Source organism: Pseudorca crassidens, chromosome 2, assembly GCF_039906515.1.
Source record: "Pseudorca crassidens isolate mPseCra1 chromosome 2, mPseCra1.hap1, whole genome shotgun sequence".
NCBI lineage: Eukaryota > Metazoa > Chordata > Mammalia > Artiodactyla > Delphinidae > Pseudorca > Pseudorca crassidens.
Window position 1 is genome coordinate 129,136,805 of NC_090297.1, and position 14,860 is coordinate 129,151,664.

The 14,860-nt window shown below is 38.2% G+C and overlaps 2 protein-coding genes across 8 annotated transcripts in view; one reads left to right on the forward strand and one right to left on the reverse strand.

Annotated features, from left to right (window-relative positions):
• CENPL (centromere protein L) overlaps positions 1 to 749 on the reverse strand; it is a 42,954-nt gene extending 42,205 nt beyond the window's left edge. For all 3 annotated transcript variants that reach the window (XR_010941219.1, XR_010941218.1, XM_067728690.1), the window contains exon 1: positions 1 to 749. The gene's annotated coding sequence lies outside the window, so the exon portion shown is untranslated.
• The window catches only part of DARS2 (aspartyl-tRNA synthetase 2, mitochondrial), a 24,491-nt gene continuing 10,347 nt past the window's right edge, over positions 717 to 14,860 (forward strand). For 2 of the 5 annotated variants that reach the window (XM_067728673.1, XM_067728674.1), the window contains exons 1-12: positions 1,312 to 1,446; positions 2,105 to 2,204; positions 3,345 to 3,411; positions 5,561 to 5,662; positions 6,059 to 6,154; positions 7,550 to 7,673; positions 8,264 to 8,310; positions 8,976 to 9,082; positions 9,885 to 9,954; positions 10,849 to 11,028; positions 12,473 to 12,580; positions 14,135 to 14,197. In XM_067728673.1, coding sequence (XP_067584774.1) covers positions 1,326 to 1,446; positions 2,105 to 2,204; positions 3,345 to 3,411; positions 5,561 to 5,662; positions 6,059 to 6,154; positions 7,550 to 7,673; positions 8,264 to 8,310; positions 8,976 to 9,082; positions 9,885 to 9,954; positions 10,849 to 11,028; positions 12,473 to 12,580; positions 14,135 to 14,197 — 1,185 coding nt within the window. In that variant the 5' untranslated portion in view covers positions 1,312 to 1,325. Of the gene's footprint in view, positions 840 to 1,311; positions 1,447 to 2,104; positions 2,215 to 3,344; positions 3,412 to 5,560; positions 5,663 to 6,058; positions 6,155 to 7,549; positions 7,674 to 8,263; positions 8,311 to 8,975; positions 9,083 to 9,884; positions 9,955 to 10,848; positions 11,029 to 12,472; positions 12,581 to 14,134; positions 14,198 to 14,860 lie in introns of those variants that run through there. The other 3 variants (XM_067728676.1, XM_067728675.1, XM_067728678.1) reach the window with 3 other exon arrangements.

Consider the following 14,860-nt stretch of genomic DNA (forward strand, 5'->3'; position numbering starts at 1 on the left):
CAATAAAATGCCGTGATGACGCTGTCAACCATTCCCTTCACGAATCATTCTTCAAGTCTGGATCCAAAACTACGTCGAAACTGAAATCCCCTGAAGTAAAACAGCCGCCAAAATGACAGCGAAGGGTTAAGTCCGGAGGAAACCCTGGCGCTCCCAAATTCCCTCTCGCTCCACCACAGCTGGGATCACAACGGACGCAAACGGGCCCAGTAAGGAGACCTCCGCTCCCGCAGGCGCCAGCCGAGCCCGACACTTCACGCCGGGAAGGACATTTCCGCTGACTCAGCCACCCAGCTCCGCGACCCTCGCTCCTGCGGAGTCTGCTTCAGCCCACGGAGGGAAAGGGCAAGGGGCAGTGTGTCCCAACGCGCCCCTCTCCACCTGAGGCCTCAGGGGCCAACGCCGGCTCCAAAAATCCCGCCGTTGAGAAGCAGCAACTTTGCGTTCAGCCGCCTCCTCAGTTTAAAATCGTTTCCCGACTCGCTCTGCGGCAGGACGCTGGACGCCTCCATGGCGCCGATTCCAAGTCAGTGAAGCAACTAAGGTTGCCATTTTAACTGAGGGCACGGGAGCGCTCTAACCATTAAAGTCTACTTTCCTAATCGCGGGGTGTTCATCTTCCGCGCTTTTCTACCGGTGCTCAGCGGTCCTTCAAACTTCCGCCCGTAGTAAAGATGGCGGCACTCCCTCTGTTCTGATTGGTTGACTCCCTCCACCGTAATCTTGGTTGTTCGTGGGGTGGGTAAAGGACAGCTTGGCTCCCAGCGGCGATCTGTGTGTGGTTTCGGGCCCTAGAAACATTTTGGATTTGCTTTCATTCCTCCTTCTGAAGACCCAAGGTCGGCCACCAGGTTTGGGAGATTTGAAACGCGGGGCTGATTTTCCTCCCTGTTTTCCGGTTCTGCCCGCGGGAACCTTCGAGGAAGCGTGGAAGGATGGGAAGGACGTGCGCCTGCTGACAGGCCCCGTGTTGCCTCTGCGTGGCCGCGGTGTCCCGCCTTGGCTGCTCTATGGAATCGTACGCTTGTCACTTCAGGCCGAAGCTTTGTTTGTTAATAGAAGTGAAACGGATGCGTTGAGAGGGGACAAAGATTTTAAAAGGCCCTTCCCCTACCCAACTTCCCCAAAGGCCCCAAAGACTGCAGATTTATCTAGTTTGCCGACACGAGCTCTTGAATGTTCAGCGGACAAGGGCTTAAATATAAGAGAGTGGGAACTCCTAACATTTTAAGGGATTTGTGTGTATTTCCAAAACTGACTTTTGACCGCCATCCAACACCTGCTGCGTGAGATTCCTGAGCGTCTCGCCATCCTGCGGCTCTAACATGTTCTGTTGGTTAAGTCGGCTGTACAGGGGTTTATCCAGACCCACTAGAAGGACCACACAGCTGATCTGGGGTTCTTTCTCCCGAAGTCTGGTACTGAGTTCACAGAGGAGAATTCCAGGTGAATGTAGTGAAGAGGTTTGTCCTCTGAACAGCCCAGCCCTTCCTCCTTTTCTCTGCAGCAAGAGTGCTTATTCCATTTTTCCCCTAGTCTCGACTGCATAGCTTTATGTGTAGAAGCACATCATTCACCCTCTTCATTTCTTATAATGTAGTTTTCTCCCTGGAATTTAAAAAGAGCAGAAAAGTAACCACATGAATAGGCTATTCATTAAGCTCATGCTGTGAATAAGAAGCCTAAAAAATTCTTTCATACTTGAGAATACTTTAAATAGAGTTTTCAAATGTACAAGTGACTATTTCACTCTAGATTCATACTACAACCAGTTACTGCACCGTCAGATTTATGAAATTCCCAAGATCCTATTTCATTTGGGGAAGAAATGTGCACTATTAAGAACAGTGCGTTTTAGGTTAATGCAGATGCTGGGTGATCAAAAATATTTATATTCTTAACACAAGGCAAAAATTTACATTAAGATAGTTATTCACATGGCTTTTGACACATTTGCAGGTAAATTTAATAGTGATTGATTACATTCTTCAACTTTATAAATTTCATCCATTGATATGAAAAAAGATGGTATGATTTGAGAGTCTATCCTCAAACAATGTGCAAATGATATATTTTTAATCTTACTTTTTTTCGTTTCTTTAAGAACTCAGTAGTTTTGTTGCCCGGACCAACACGTGTGGAGAGTTGCGTTCTTCTCACTTAGGCCAAGAAGTCACCTTGTGTGGATGGATTCAGTACCGAAGGTAGATAGAGGCAGGTGTTTTACGTATGCATGATGGTGGTTTTCCTAAGGCAATTTTAAACTGCTATTAATTTTTAACCAGTCAGAAGCATAAAAGCTTTGCAACTCCTGTAGGAGTCTCAGAAGTCATTGAATTTTCAGTTTTGTTTTTGTTTTGAAAGACTCAAATAGTGTCACTCCCAGTAAGTACTAGTAACATCTGTTGAACGGTATAATAAGTATGATCCACCAAGGGACAGAAATGTCCCTAGGTTTACTAAGATTGAAGAGTGCCTAGGACCAGTAATTGGGTAAGCTGGTAAGCTTCCATAGCATAAAAAAGCATAGTTTTTGCTAAATTTAGGTAGAGAAAAAGTCTAAAAACATGAACAATGATTCCTTAATGTTAGAGGACATATTATTGTTGTTGTTCATCTCTATATTCCAGAACATACCTGAATGGAACATTAATTCACAATGAAGAGATCCAAAATACATAGATTGAGTGATTTTCCTAAAGAATATGTCCCAAATGGGTGGATATTTGACCCATACATTTGGTGAATTTTATCTCCTGAAGGAAAATCTGAGGAGGCTTTCTGTACCTCTTCTTGGTACTAAGAACTGTATGAGAAATGTTGGTTGAATGCTAAAATATTGGGATTTGGGGGACCTTTTGATGGCTTATAGAGGTATTAAGTTAGTACTGGACCTCTTCTAGAAAATTTTAGATTACATCTTATTTTTAGGAAAATAAGAGATTTTATATTGCCGTATTTTAAAAAATGACCAATCAGATGTCTCTAATATGCTAAAATCTTACCTTTGGATTTTAATATATGGAAAGTTTCCAATTTTAATTCAAATTTCTTATAAAGACTTAAGCCAATAAATTTTTTTAAGTTTTAAAATCTGCCTTTTCATTAATAAGCCATCTGGATAGCATTAGTAAGCTGTACATATAGCTACTAAAAGTTGAAATTGTAAACGAAAAAGTTTTTTCATTAATAAGCTACAAGATAATTACACAAATATAACTATGAATGCATATTATTATAAAAAAGCAACATGTGAAATTGCATGGGTTTTTTATTTGTTTTGCCTGCTTAAATTTTGGTCTCAAAGATTTTATCCTAATATGTTCACTTTCTTCATTAATCAGGCAAAACATCTTCCTGGTCCTAAGAGATTTCCATGGGCTTGTTCAAGTTATCATTCCTCAGGATGAGGTAATAGAAGTTTCCTCCTGTTATCTCCAAGCCTCTTTGATGCTGTGGTTAGAATAAATGAAGCATGTTGGATAAGTATGTTTGAGGTTTCAAATTAAGAAGTTTATTGTTATGGGCTTCCCTGGTGGCGCAGTGGTTGAGAGTCCGCCTGCCGATGCAGGGGACACGGGTTTGTGCCCCGATCCGGGAAGATCCCACATGCCGTGGAGAGGCTGGGCCTGTGAGCCATGGCTGCTGAGCCTGCGCGTCCGAAGCCTGTGCTCCGCAACGGGAGAGGCCACAACAGTGAGAGGCCCTAGTATCGCGAAAAAAAAAAAAAAAAAAAGTTTATTGTTAATGAAAATTAAAACTACCATAAGCCACATTAAAACAGATGACAAACTGCGAAAAACTATGTGCAATTCATGTCACAGACAAAGGGCTAATTTCTCTAATATCTAAAAGGCTACTACAAATCAATTAAAATTTTTTAAAAAAATACCAGTGCTGAATATGAACATAAAATTTATAGAAAAAAAATATAAATGGCTATTTTTCTATATGTCTGTAGACATATGAAAATATGCCCAACTTCACTCATAGGCAGAGAAATATGAATTAAAGCTACACAGAATTGTTATTTTTTATGCACTGGATTGAGAACACACTGTGTTTGGGGAAACAAGTGCTCATACATTCCTGGAGGGAGTATAACTTGGCACTAGCTCTATGGATGGCAATATCAAAATTATAAATGCATATATCCTTTGAACCATTCATTCCACTTGTAGTCAATGATCTTAAAGCTATCTTACACGTAGACTTACATAGATGCAAAATGACACAAATACAAGGTTATTCACTGCTGAAATATTTTTAATCGAAAGAACAATCTAGGGCTTCTCCAGTGGCGCAGTAGTTGAGAATCTGCCTGCCAATGCAAGGGACACGGGTTCGATCCCTGGTCCGGGAAAATCCCACATGCTGCGGAGCAACTAAGCTCGTGTGCCACAACTACTGAGCCTGTGCTCTAGAGCCCATGAGCCACAACTACTGAGAGCCCGTGTGCCGCAAGTACTGAAGCCCGCGCATCTGGAGCCCGTACTCCACAATGAGAGAAGCCACTGCAATGAGAAGCCTGTGCATTGCAACGAAGAGTAGCCCCCGCTCGCCGCAACTAGAGAAAGCCCGCGTGCAGCAACAAAGACCCAACACAGCCAAAAATAAATAAATAAATAAATAAATAATTTTTTTGAAAAAGAAAGAACAATCTAGATGTTCCCCAATAAGAGACTGGTGTAAAAAATAATGTACATCCTTACAGCTATGGAAAAGACTAAAGAAGCTTATTATGTACTAATATGGGAAAAAATCCAAGGTATATTGTTAGATATAAAAACAGGATACAGAAGAGCATGTAGAGTGATATTATCTGTACTAAAAAGGGCATGTGTATGTGTGTGTATGTTATGAACTGTCCCTGGAAGGACACATAACATTGGGTATCTCTGGGGAGGGGAATTAAGGAGCTGGAGAGAGACTTTTCACTGTAGATCTGTTTATACTCTTTGAATTTGAGCCATGTGAAGGTACTACCTGCTCAAAAAATAATTACCATTAAATTCAGATAAAATAAAGTACTCTCATCATGTTGCTGAACGTCACTGGTTTCTATTTTGGTAATATTTACAAATGTTTGTACACCTGAGAAAAATAAGATTTACTCTGCTTTTAATGTTTGAAGTAAGTAAAGAGCCATGGGTTATCTTTCAGGGATCAGGATGCAGAGATGAGCATAGCTAACCCAGGAGAACTCCTTCACTTTGGACTCCATTATTGCTCTTGGATTTAACTGCCCCTAAGGCTAATCCTGGAGACAGTTGCCTTTAAAGTATGTGGGAATTGTTTGCATTAATCATTCTTCTCCTTATTTTCCTTTAAGGAAAAAAAATTTTAATTCTTAACTAATAGTTTTACTTGCTGTATTATACGGAGTCAAAATGGGGATGCAGTTTACCAAATTCTTTAATAAAGTCATTAAGAGAAGCCCCAGTATTTATTGCAATTAAGCTATGAGTATTAACATTTTTCTAAGCCATAATCTACAGTTGCTGCAGAGTCCTTTAAGTTCATTTATTTGTTGGAACTATTTTCCCCTCTTATTCTGTAGTCGGCTGCTTCTGTGAAGAAGATTTTATGTGAAGCCCCCATGGAATCTGTGGTGCAAGTGTCTGGCACAGTAATTTCTCGACCTCCAGGACAAGAGAATCCAGTTAGTAATTTAGAAACTGTCTATTTAAATTTTACCTGTGTACATGGGCACTGTCTGTCAACACATTCAGGCAACAGCGACTGAGTATCTATTAGATATCCAGCACTAAAGCTCTGCAGGTTCTACAAATGAACCTACAGATTTTAAAATCTTCACTGCAAACGTAAACACCTATGTAAATATGCATGTTAAGACATTTGGTAATGAGCTCATCAACCACAGATATACATAAGAATGTCAAAGTCGTACACAGACATTTATGTTTTAGACTATACACTATAAATACCCCGTGTTTTACATATGTAAATAAATGCTTGTGTTTTATAAATATTCACTGTGTACATGTCCTGATGAGTGATTTTTAAAATAGGTCTTTTCTCTCTTTCTCTCTTTAAGAAAATGCCAACAGGTGAGATTGAAATCAAAGTTAAAACAGCTAAACTTCTGAATTCCTGCAAGAAGCTGCCCTTTGAAATTAAGGACTTCGTGAAGGTGCCGTCCTCTGTTACTAATAAAATAGAGTATCTAGAAAATGTTGATAACCAGTAAAGTGTTTTCAGAGTTTTTTAAAGAAAAAGTTTAACTTCTACAAAATTAAGCGTGTTATAGCTATATCATGAATTATTCTGTTAGTTTTACAATTTCCTGGTGAACTGTTCTTAAATATCAACAGTTCTTTAAGCTGTTGCAGCTCCTGAACACCTAGAATGTTTTTTCAGACAGCTGGAAACAAGGTTGTCTTTGAGACTTAGGTGTTATTTGTTCCATTTTGTTGCTATGGTTTTACATTTTGAGAGGAAATTTATGTTTACCTTAGAAATGGCCACATGGCATAGGAGATCCTGCATATATTAAGTTTAAGCCTCTAACAGTGATAAAATGTTTATAAGGCATATAAATATGATTACTGTAATTTAGGATGTTCTTTGAGGAAGCTAGACAACACTGGATATGTAAGCCCAGCTAATTTTCAGCTTTGTCACAACTGTCTACAGTTGTAGACTTATATATACCTAATTTATAAACTAATCTATAAAGGATTTTTTTAATTGCATGGCCACTTAGTCTTACAATTGAGTTCCCAGTACTTAATATTTTAATTAGAAAAAGCAGTATAATTACAGAGTTGACCTTGTTGTGGGGAAAAAAAGGAAATATGCAGTTTTCCACCAGCTCTAAGCTTTTAGAAAGAGAAATGACAGGTAGTTCTTCTATTTCTATTTCTAGTATCAAAGAAATAAACTATTCCAGGGGAAAAGGTTGTCAGCACAGGAGGGATGCAGAGAATTCCAGCCTTGAAAATAAGCAGACCTTATCACTGTGTTCCTACTAGTACAGCTGTAGAGATTCGTCTGCTGTTCGCTTGCATTTCTTAAACTTGTCGTCCCATCCAGGTCATAAAGTCGTGGCTGTTTTTGGCCCTGGTATATATTTTCTAATGATCTTTGAAATCTTTACATTTTTTTTTTCAGGATTAAACTCCAGGCTTAAAAATGAATGGGTAGGGAGTTCCCTGGTGGCCTAGTGGCCTAGTGGTTAGGATTCCAGGCTTTCATGGCCATGGCCCGGGTTCAATCCCTGGCCGGGGAACTGAGACCCCGCAAGCCACGTGGTCAAAAAGAAAAAAGGCGGAAAAAAAAGAATGAATAAATGTTTAGTAAGGTAGGCAAATTTCAGTCAATGAAGTGTGGTTCACTGAAAAATGTAAAATCTATGCTAGTAACAAGCCTAGAAGTCATAGGAATTAAGGATGGTGGTGTGTGTGCACAAATGGTGGAAGCTAAAGATAGAGCTAAAGTTCTTAAAAATTCACAATCTGTATCTAAAGTTAATATCTTTTTAATATTTGAAAAATATTTAAACATAAAAAGCTTTAAATTTGTTTAGAAAACAGAGGCTCTTCGTTTGCGGTATCGCTACTTAGATTTGCGTGGTGTCCAAATGCAGTATAACCTGCGACTGAGGTCCCAGATGGTCATGAAAATGCGGGAATATCTCTGTAATCTACATGGTAAGGGAAGAAACAGTAATTTCCACGTGTTTTATCCTAGAACATAATTTAGTAACATAAAACATAATTTAGTTCCCTACTGGGTCATAAATACAGCCTTTTAAAGGTGATAGTGCCTGTTAATGTTGTCTAAGTATTTACCATCACTGTTGAAGGTGGACCAGCCCTTTGGTTGTTATCTGTAAGTTTTCTTAATTCTTTATCAGGCTTGTACATCATTTGTTGGGAGCTCAAAAATGTCATGTGAATGAAACTAGACTCTTCAGTCAGTCCTGGGTTTTTTTCTACTATATTTGTGTTATTTTTGCTACACTAGCAGAACACAAGGAAAACCATAACAGTTCAGTACACAGAATCTATCAAACAGAATTATTTCATTACAAAATTACCAGCTTTATGAACAGAATAGGATTTTATGAAAATCTTCAGCTTCCCTCTTGAGTTTGTAGAAACCAGAATCAATATGCTTCATAGCTTATTTCAGTCAAAATTCCTAATTAAAGGGTAGCCTCAGATTTGTTGGACTGTATTGTAGACATCATATTTGGTAAATTCCCATCTATTAAATTCCGATATTTCTCTCTTTTTAGGGTTTGTGGATATAGAAACACCAACATTATTTAAAAGGACTCCAGGGGTATGTATATTCCTTAAATCAGCCTACTAATAATGTCCTGTTAGTTATGAAACTGGACCACTTGCTTTTATATTCCCTTAGTTCTATTTCTTTTATTTATTTTACTGCCTTAGGATGTTCACACTAACTAGGTATTTTAAGAGTTGAGCAAATTATATGGGTTAGTACTTTTAGTCAGAATCCTTTAATCCTACATCATTTTCTTTCTATTGAGGTTTATAGCTACAAATCAATAATGAATTGGTTCATTAAAAATAAATCCATTGAAAAATAAATAAATAAAAATAAATCCATTGTTCATTAAGAACTGACATTTTCAAACACTGATATTTATACAGTCTCTGGACTTATAAAATTATAGTTTAAATTTAGAAAAGCAGTTAGGAATTACTTGAATAGGAATTGACGCACAAAATCCTTTTTAGCTAGTAACAGGATTGGGCATTCATTTCAACAAGCATACATTTAATACTTGCTGTATACAAATATTTAAAGCCTACTATGTGCAAGCCTTTTGGGGACTAAAGGATGAGCAAGAAATGATCTGTCATTGTGGGAACCTTGCTCTTTAGTTGATTTCATTGATGAACTGAAGTATTGACTTCTGCCAGTTCTTGAATTTGCTTTTTAATAATATCTCTGCTCTCCCTCTCTCTCATTCAAAGGGTGCAAAAGAGTTTGTAATACCATCCAGGGAACCTGGAAAGTTTTATTCTCTCCCTCAGAGTCCTCAGCAGTTTAAGCAGCTTCTGATGGTTGGTGGTTTAGACAGGTGAGCTTTCTTTATGATAGTACTGGTCAGAAAAGGAAAACAGGGGGAAGAAAGGGGAAAAGGAAACACAAAATTGTCTAATCTCTTAAAAGAAGGTTTGAAAATGTATGAGAGTTTGGAAAATACTTGTAAAATACCCTAAAAATGTGTAGTCATTATGTAAAGATTTATTGGGTGACCATCGTGTACAAAGCTCTATGCTAGTAGATGGGGTAGGGGGTTAAAAACAAAAAAGAATAGGTTTTGCTCTCAAGGAGCTAATGAATCTAGTAAGACAAAATAGGATATTAAAATCAACTGTGATGTAAACCAAAAATAAGTATGTTGAGCGTTGCAAATTAGTTGTATTAAGAAGTTTGAAATTATATTGTTTTGGGAAATATCATTAAAAACTTTGGGAACTAGGCCTTCTGGGACAGAGCTGCATTTCAGCAGATGAAGATGAGAGTTGGAATGGCATAGCACAGGAAAGCTCAAGTGTATTCATGGAGCAGTGAGTATTTCAGTTTGGCTGAAGCAAAAAAGTGTGTATAAAGAAGCATGGACTGCCTTGCATGTCAGTCTAATATATGAATATCCAAAGGTGCCATTGTATATTTGTAAGACAATATATTGAGCAGTTAACTTCTCATGGGTCAACTATGTATCTGACTAGATTAGAGCATCATAAAGAATTTTAAAATCTCTTATGCCCTTTTAGTATCATTATTATTTTGTACCCTGCATTGCCAGGAACTTTTGGGGGAAAGTGTGTGTGTGTTTCTAGAATCCTGACTCAATTAACACTATTTTCCATTTGTAGATATTTTCAGGTTGCCCGATGTTATCGAGATGAAGGATCAAGACCAGACAGACAGCCCGAATTTACTCAGGTACAAAGTTATATTCACTCATCTCTTACTGATTCAGCCTTGCTACAGCCAAGAATGTCAAAACCAGGATAGAAATTATATATATTTCTCATTACATTTTATCTATCAGATATTTAATTAAACTAACCTACAGTTGAGGCATTAGTTATTTAATTTTTGATCCATTTATAAAGAATATGGTCATAAACTAAGGAATGACAGATTCCTACAGTGTTTTAATGGTCATGATATGACAAAGTTCTTTAAAAAAATCTCTTGTGGGCTCCCCTGGTGGCGCAGTGGTTGAGAGTCCGCCTGCTGATGCAGGGGACACGGGTTTGTGCCCCGGTCCGGGAAGATCCCACATGCCGCGGAGCGGCTGGGCCCGTGAGCCATGGCCGCTGAACCTGTACGTCCGGAGCCTGTGCTCCGCAACGGGAGAGGCCACAGCAGTGAGAGGCCCGCGTACCGCAAAAAAAAAAAAAAATCTCTTGTGCACTAAAACAGACAATTCTGTATGTTGATATTTAATCTATTTATCTGGTCAGCGTCATCAAAACTATTATGATTTAGTTTCTGTATGATATCATATTAATTAGTATGGTACAGAAATCAGTAATCAGCACAAAAACCATAAGATTTGGAGTTGGACAAACCTAAGATCAAATGTAATGTAACTGTACATCATCAGGCAAGTCACTTAGCCTCTCTGAGCCTTAAGCCATGAGATAGTTGTGGGAACTAACAGTTTGATGTATGTAAAGCATTAGATGTACAGTAATATTTAACCTGCTTCCCCATGTATTAAGAACAGAATCCAATGGTAATTTGAAACAAGAGAAATATATAAATATGTATGTATATACTAATATTGTGGCTCTTCAAATTAGTTTCCATATGTTGTTTTGGTTTCAGATTGACATAGAGATGTCCTTTGTAGAACAGACTGGCATCCAGAGTCTAATTGAGGGTTTGCTCCAGTATTCATGGCCCAGTGACAGAGATCCTGTGGTGGTTCCTTTTCCTTCTATGACTTTTGCTGAGGCGTTGGCCACCTATGGAACTGATAAACCTGACACTCGCTTTGGGATGAAGGTACTTTTCTTCACTTTTCCAAGACTCTGCCCTCGAATAGTCCTATAGTCTTTTGAACTATTTTGATGTTTACAACCAGTCACACACACTGTTATATCATATTTTTTGTTGTTACCTTAGCTTGTTACTTTTGTTGTTACCCAGCTACAGCAGGAGAGAATAATAGCATGTTAGCATTACAGTACCTTTTCTCTATCTACTGTGTTCCAAGATTCATTTCCAAGAGCAATGTTCTTGCTATAACGTTTTTATTACTGACAAGTTATTAGTTACATGGATATGAATGGTAACTTGAAAGGAAAAAAACAAAAAACCTGTTCTTTCCTCTTGAATTTTTCTTAAGCTAAAATGGCACTTGGAAGGCAAATGATTAAGAGTTATTTATCCTTTTTCCCTGGTCTATAAAGAGCTCAAACATATGGAAACGTTTATTCACATTGTTAAGATCTACACATATTTAACTAAGGGTACAGTAGAACTTACACAGAGCAGCTTTCCTTAGCAGGCCTCTTATTATTTGCTCTTAGACAGCAACAGCCCTTCATCACTGTAAGCTGGTGACATTTCTATATCTCAGTTCTCAGTGCAGATTCCTTAGAAACCGAGTTCTGCTTGGTCCACGAATAGGCAGTGCTCAATTCTCAGAATGAAAAAAACATAGCACACAAAAAAGCCTATTTACAGCAGCCAGCTTGACTACTCCATGTTTCTTCTCTTGTAATATGAAATGGTGGTTCTTAAGTCAGACTACTTAAGTTAAATTCTGGCTCTGCCACTTACTAGCTGTGTTATCTTGGGCAAGTCATTTCTTTCTCTGTGCCTTGGTTTTCTCATCTATTAAATGGGGATAATAAGAGGGCCTGCCTCATACTCTTGTTGTGCAGATGAAATGAATTATTACTAATGAATAATTAGTACATTAACACTTGTCATGGTGCCCAGCCCATGGTAAACACTCTATGAATGCGCTCTATAAACATTAACAAGATCTACTTTCCTCTTTAAAATATTGTTTGTAAAAGGTTTTGAGGGACTTCCCTGGTGGCGCGGTGGTTGGGAATCCACCTGCCAATGCAGGGGACACGGGTTCGATCCCTGGTCTGGGAAGATCCCACATGACGCGGAGCAACTAAGCCTGTGCACCACAGCTGAGCCTGCACTCAAGAGCCCGCAAGCCACAACTACTGAACCAGCGCTCTAGAGCCCGCGAGCCACAAGAGAAGCCACCGCAATGAGAAGCCCATGCACCACAATGAAGAGTAGCCCCTGCTCGCCGCAACTAGAGAAAGCCCGCGTGCAGCGACGAAGAGCCAAATGCGGCTAAAAATAAATAAATAAATTTAGTTTTTTAAAAAAGGTTTTGAAAAAAAAATAAAAATAAAAAAGGTTTTGAGATAAACATTACTTCACGTTTAATTACCTTTTTCTGTTATCCACTTTCCAGATTGTAGATATCAGTGATATGTTCAGAAACACAGAGGTTGGATTTCTTCAAGATGCGCTTAGTAAACCCCAAGGAACCATCAAAGCCATATGTATCCCTGAAGGAGAAGTAAGTGGAGCACAATTCTATATTTTCTTTAAAATGTATATTTGGGAAGTAAATATGTTCAAAATTGGTACATTTAAACTTTAGAAAGAAAAATTCTCTTTAAATAAAAATGTATTTTTCATATAAAGTCTAATAGTGTCTCTAAAACTATAAGTAGAAAATGATAAAACTTTATGAATATGAGTTTACACTTTCGAGATCTAGAGCTTCTATTTTTCCTTTTAAATAATGCTGTAAAGTTCTCCTGTACTTCATTTGGGTTTATTTGCACCAGTGATGAGTATAAAATAGTATTCCTATTCTGTCTCCAGCCTCAGTTTGTCCAACAGCTCCCAGCCCCATATCAGCTCCAGCATAGCCCTTGCGTGTTGGTTCTTGGTCTTCTGACGCTCTGGGGTCTATTGCATTAATAATGGGAAGAGAAAGGAGGTGGAGCTATGAAAAGCAAAAGGAAGGGAAATGAGGGTAGGAGACAGAAAGAATGGTTGGGTTGGGTTGGGTAAGCATGGACTCTTAAGTAATGGGGCATGTCTATTTTCTGTAGTTAGTAAACCTGCTTTGAAAATAATTTAAGAAGAGTTCTAAAAGTATTTTGAATAAGATTACTGTTTTGAAAGGCGATTCAGTTGGATACATAGCATATTAGTATATTTAAAATGGGGAGAAGAATTCAGTCTCATTACTTTTTTTTTCACTTCATATGTTCAGTGGAAAGTAATTTGGTGTCTGTATTCTAGTCCAGAAATATTGAATGTGTTTGGGTAAGCTCGGTATAACATATATTGCTTGTTATTATTATTTACCCCAATTGGAGTATGTCCAGTTCTTTCCCAAGTAGATTATAAGGACTGCAGGGTCATGAACCATGTTTTCACCTTTTTTATATCTCCCATAGCTAATTAAGTGCTCCATGAATATTAGTGATGATGATAGCCATAATGTCTCACTTAGAAACACATTGAGATAATTTAGAAAAGTAAGATATAAAGAATTTTAAGAGACTTGAAATAATCAAATTCTGAATCCTCTTATTGATTTTACTGATCCTTCACAATTCAGTTGCAAAGATTCATTTTGAACATATTATAGATACACAGTCTTCTGTGGAATACATTCACAGCTATTTCCAATAAGACCTGCATAATTAGAAAAAAAAATACACCCTGTAACAAGCCTTAAAATTTTGTCATTTGAGGGCTTCCCTGGTGGCGCAGTGGTTGAGAGTCTACCTGCCGATGCAGGGGACACGGGTTCGTGCCCCGGTCCGGGAAGATCCCACATGCCGCGGAGCGGCCAGACCCGTGAGCCATGGCCGCTGAGCCTGCATGGGCTGGAGCCTGTGCTCTGCAATGGGAGAGGTCACAACAGTGAAAGGCCCGCGTACCGCAAAAAAAAAAAAAAAAAAAAATTTGTCATTTGACAACAGAAATTAAATCTTTATTGAATCTTATTATTGTGATGGAAAAACACAAAATACTTGTTTCCCATTTCATTTCATAAACATGTTTGTGAAGCTAAGTGTCATACTGATGAGTTTACTTTTTCTTTCATCAGAAATACTTAAAAAGGAAAGACATTGAGTCCATTAGAAAATTTGCAGCTGACCATTTTAATCAGGTAAGGAGCAGGTTTTTTCCTTTCTTTTAGGGATTCTATATTTTTAACTGTTAATTGCTTGAGCTCTTATGCTATCATTAGTTTTGATGGGCTTGTTATTTCAGATCATTCTACTTTTCTTCTTTTTATTTTTAAAGTTAATCTTTCCCCTGGGTATAACTCCAAAACTTAAACTTAGTTGAATTCACCATTAATCAGAATGTGAAAGTCCAACCATAGCCTTTTAAAATAAACACTGGTACTTTAATGCAGTTGGGAAAATTAAACAGAGCCCCATGTGCCCAAGGTTTAAATGAAAGTATGGCAGGTATGAAAGAAAGACAGTATTCATTGTTCTTCCCATACCCTTTTTAGAATTATGAGTATACCTTTCCTTTGACAGATACACTTTGTGTTCTTGGCTTGGTGAACAGTAGCACCAAAATATGGAGGAGGAGCAGGGAATGGGCATTCTTACACTGTCACTGGAAGTATAAATTACCTCAGCCATTTTGGAGTCACTAACTTTAAAAATAGTCATATTTTCATTTCCTTCCTGTGCTGAAGCTGCTCCATTGTTCTCTAGGCCAGAGCTTCCTGCATCTTGCTGCTTTGGTCATTCCTATTCCACTCGCCTGCAACCTGCCAAAAATTTTCAGAAATCTCTTCGCTCTGATATCCCTT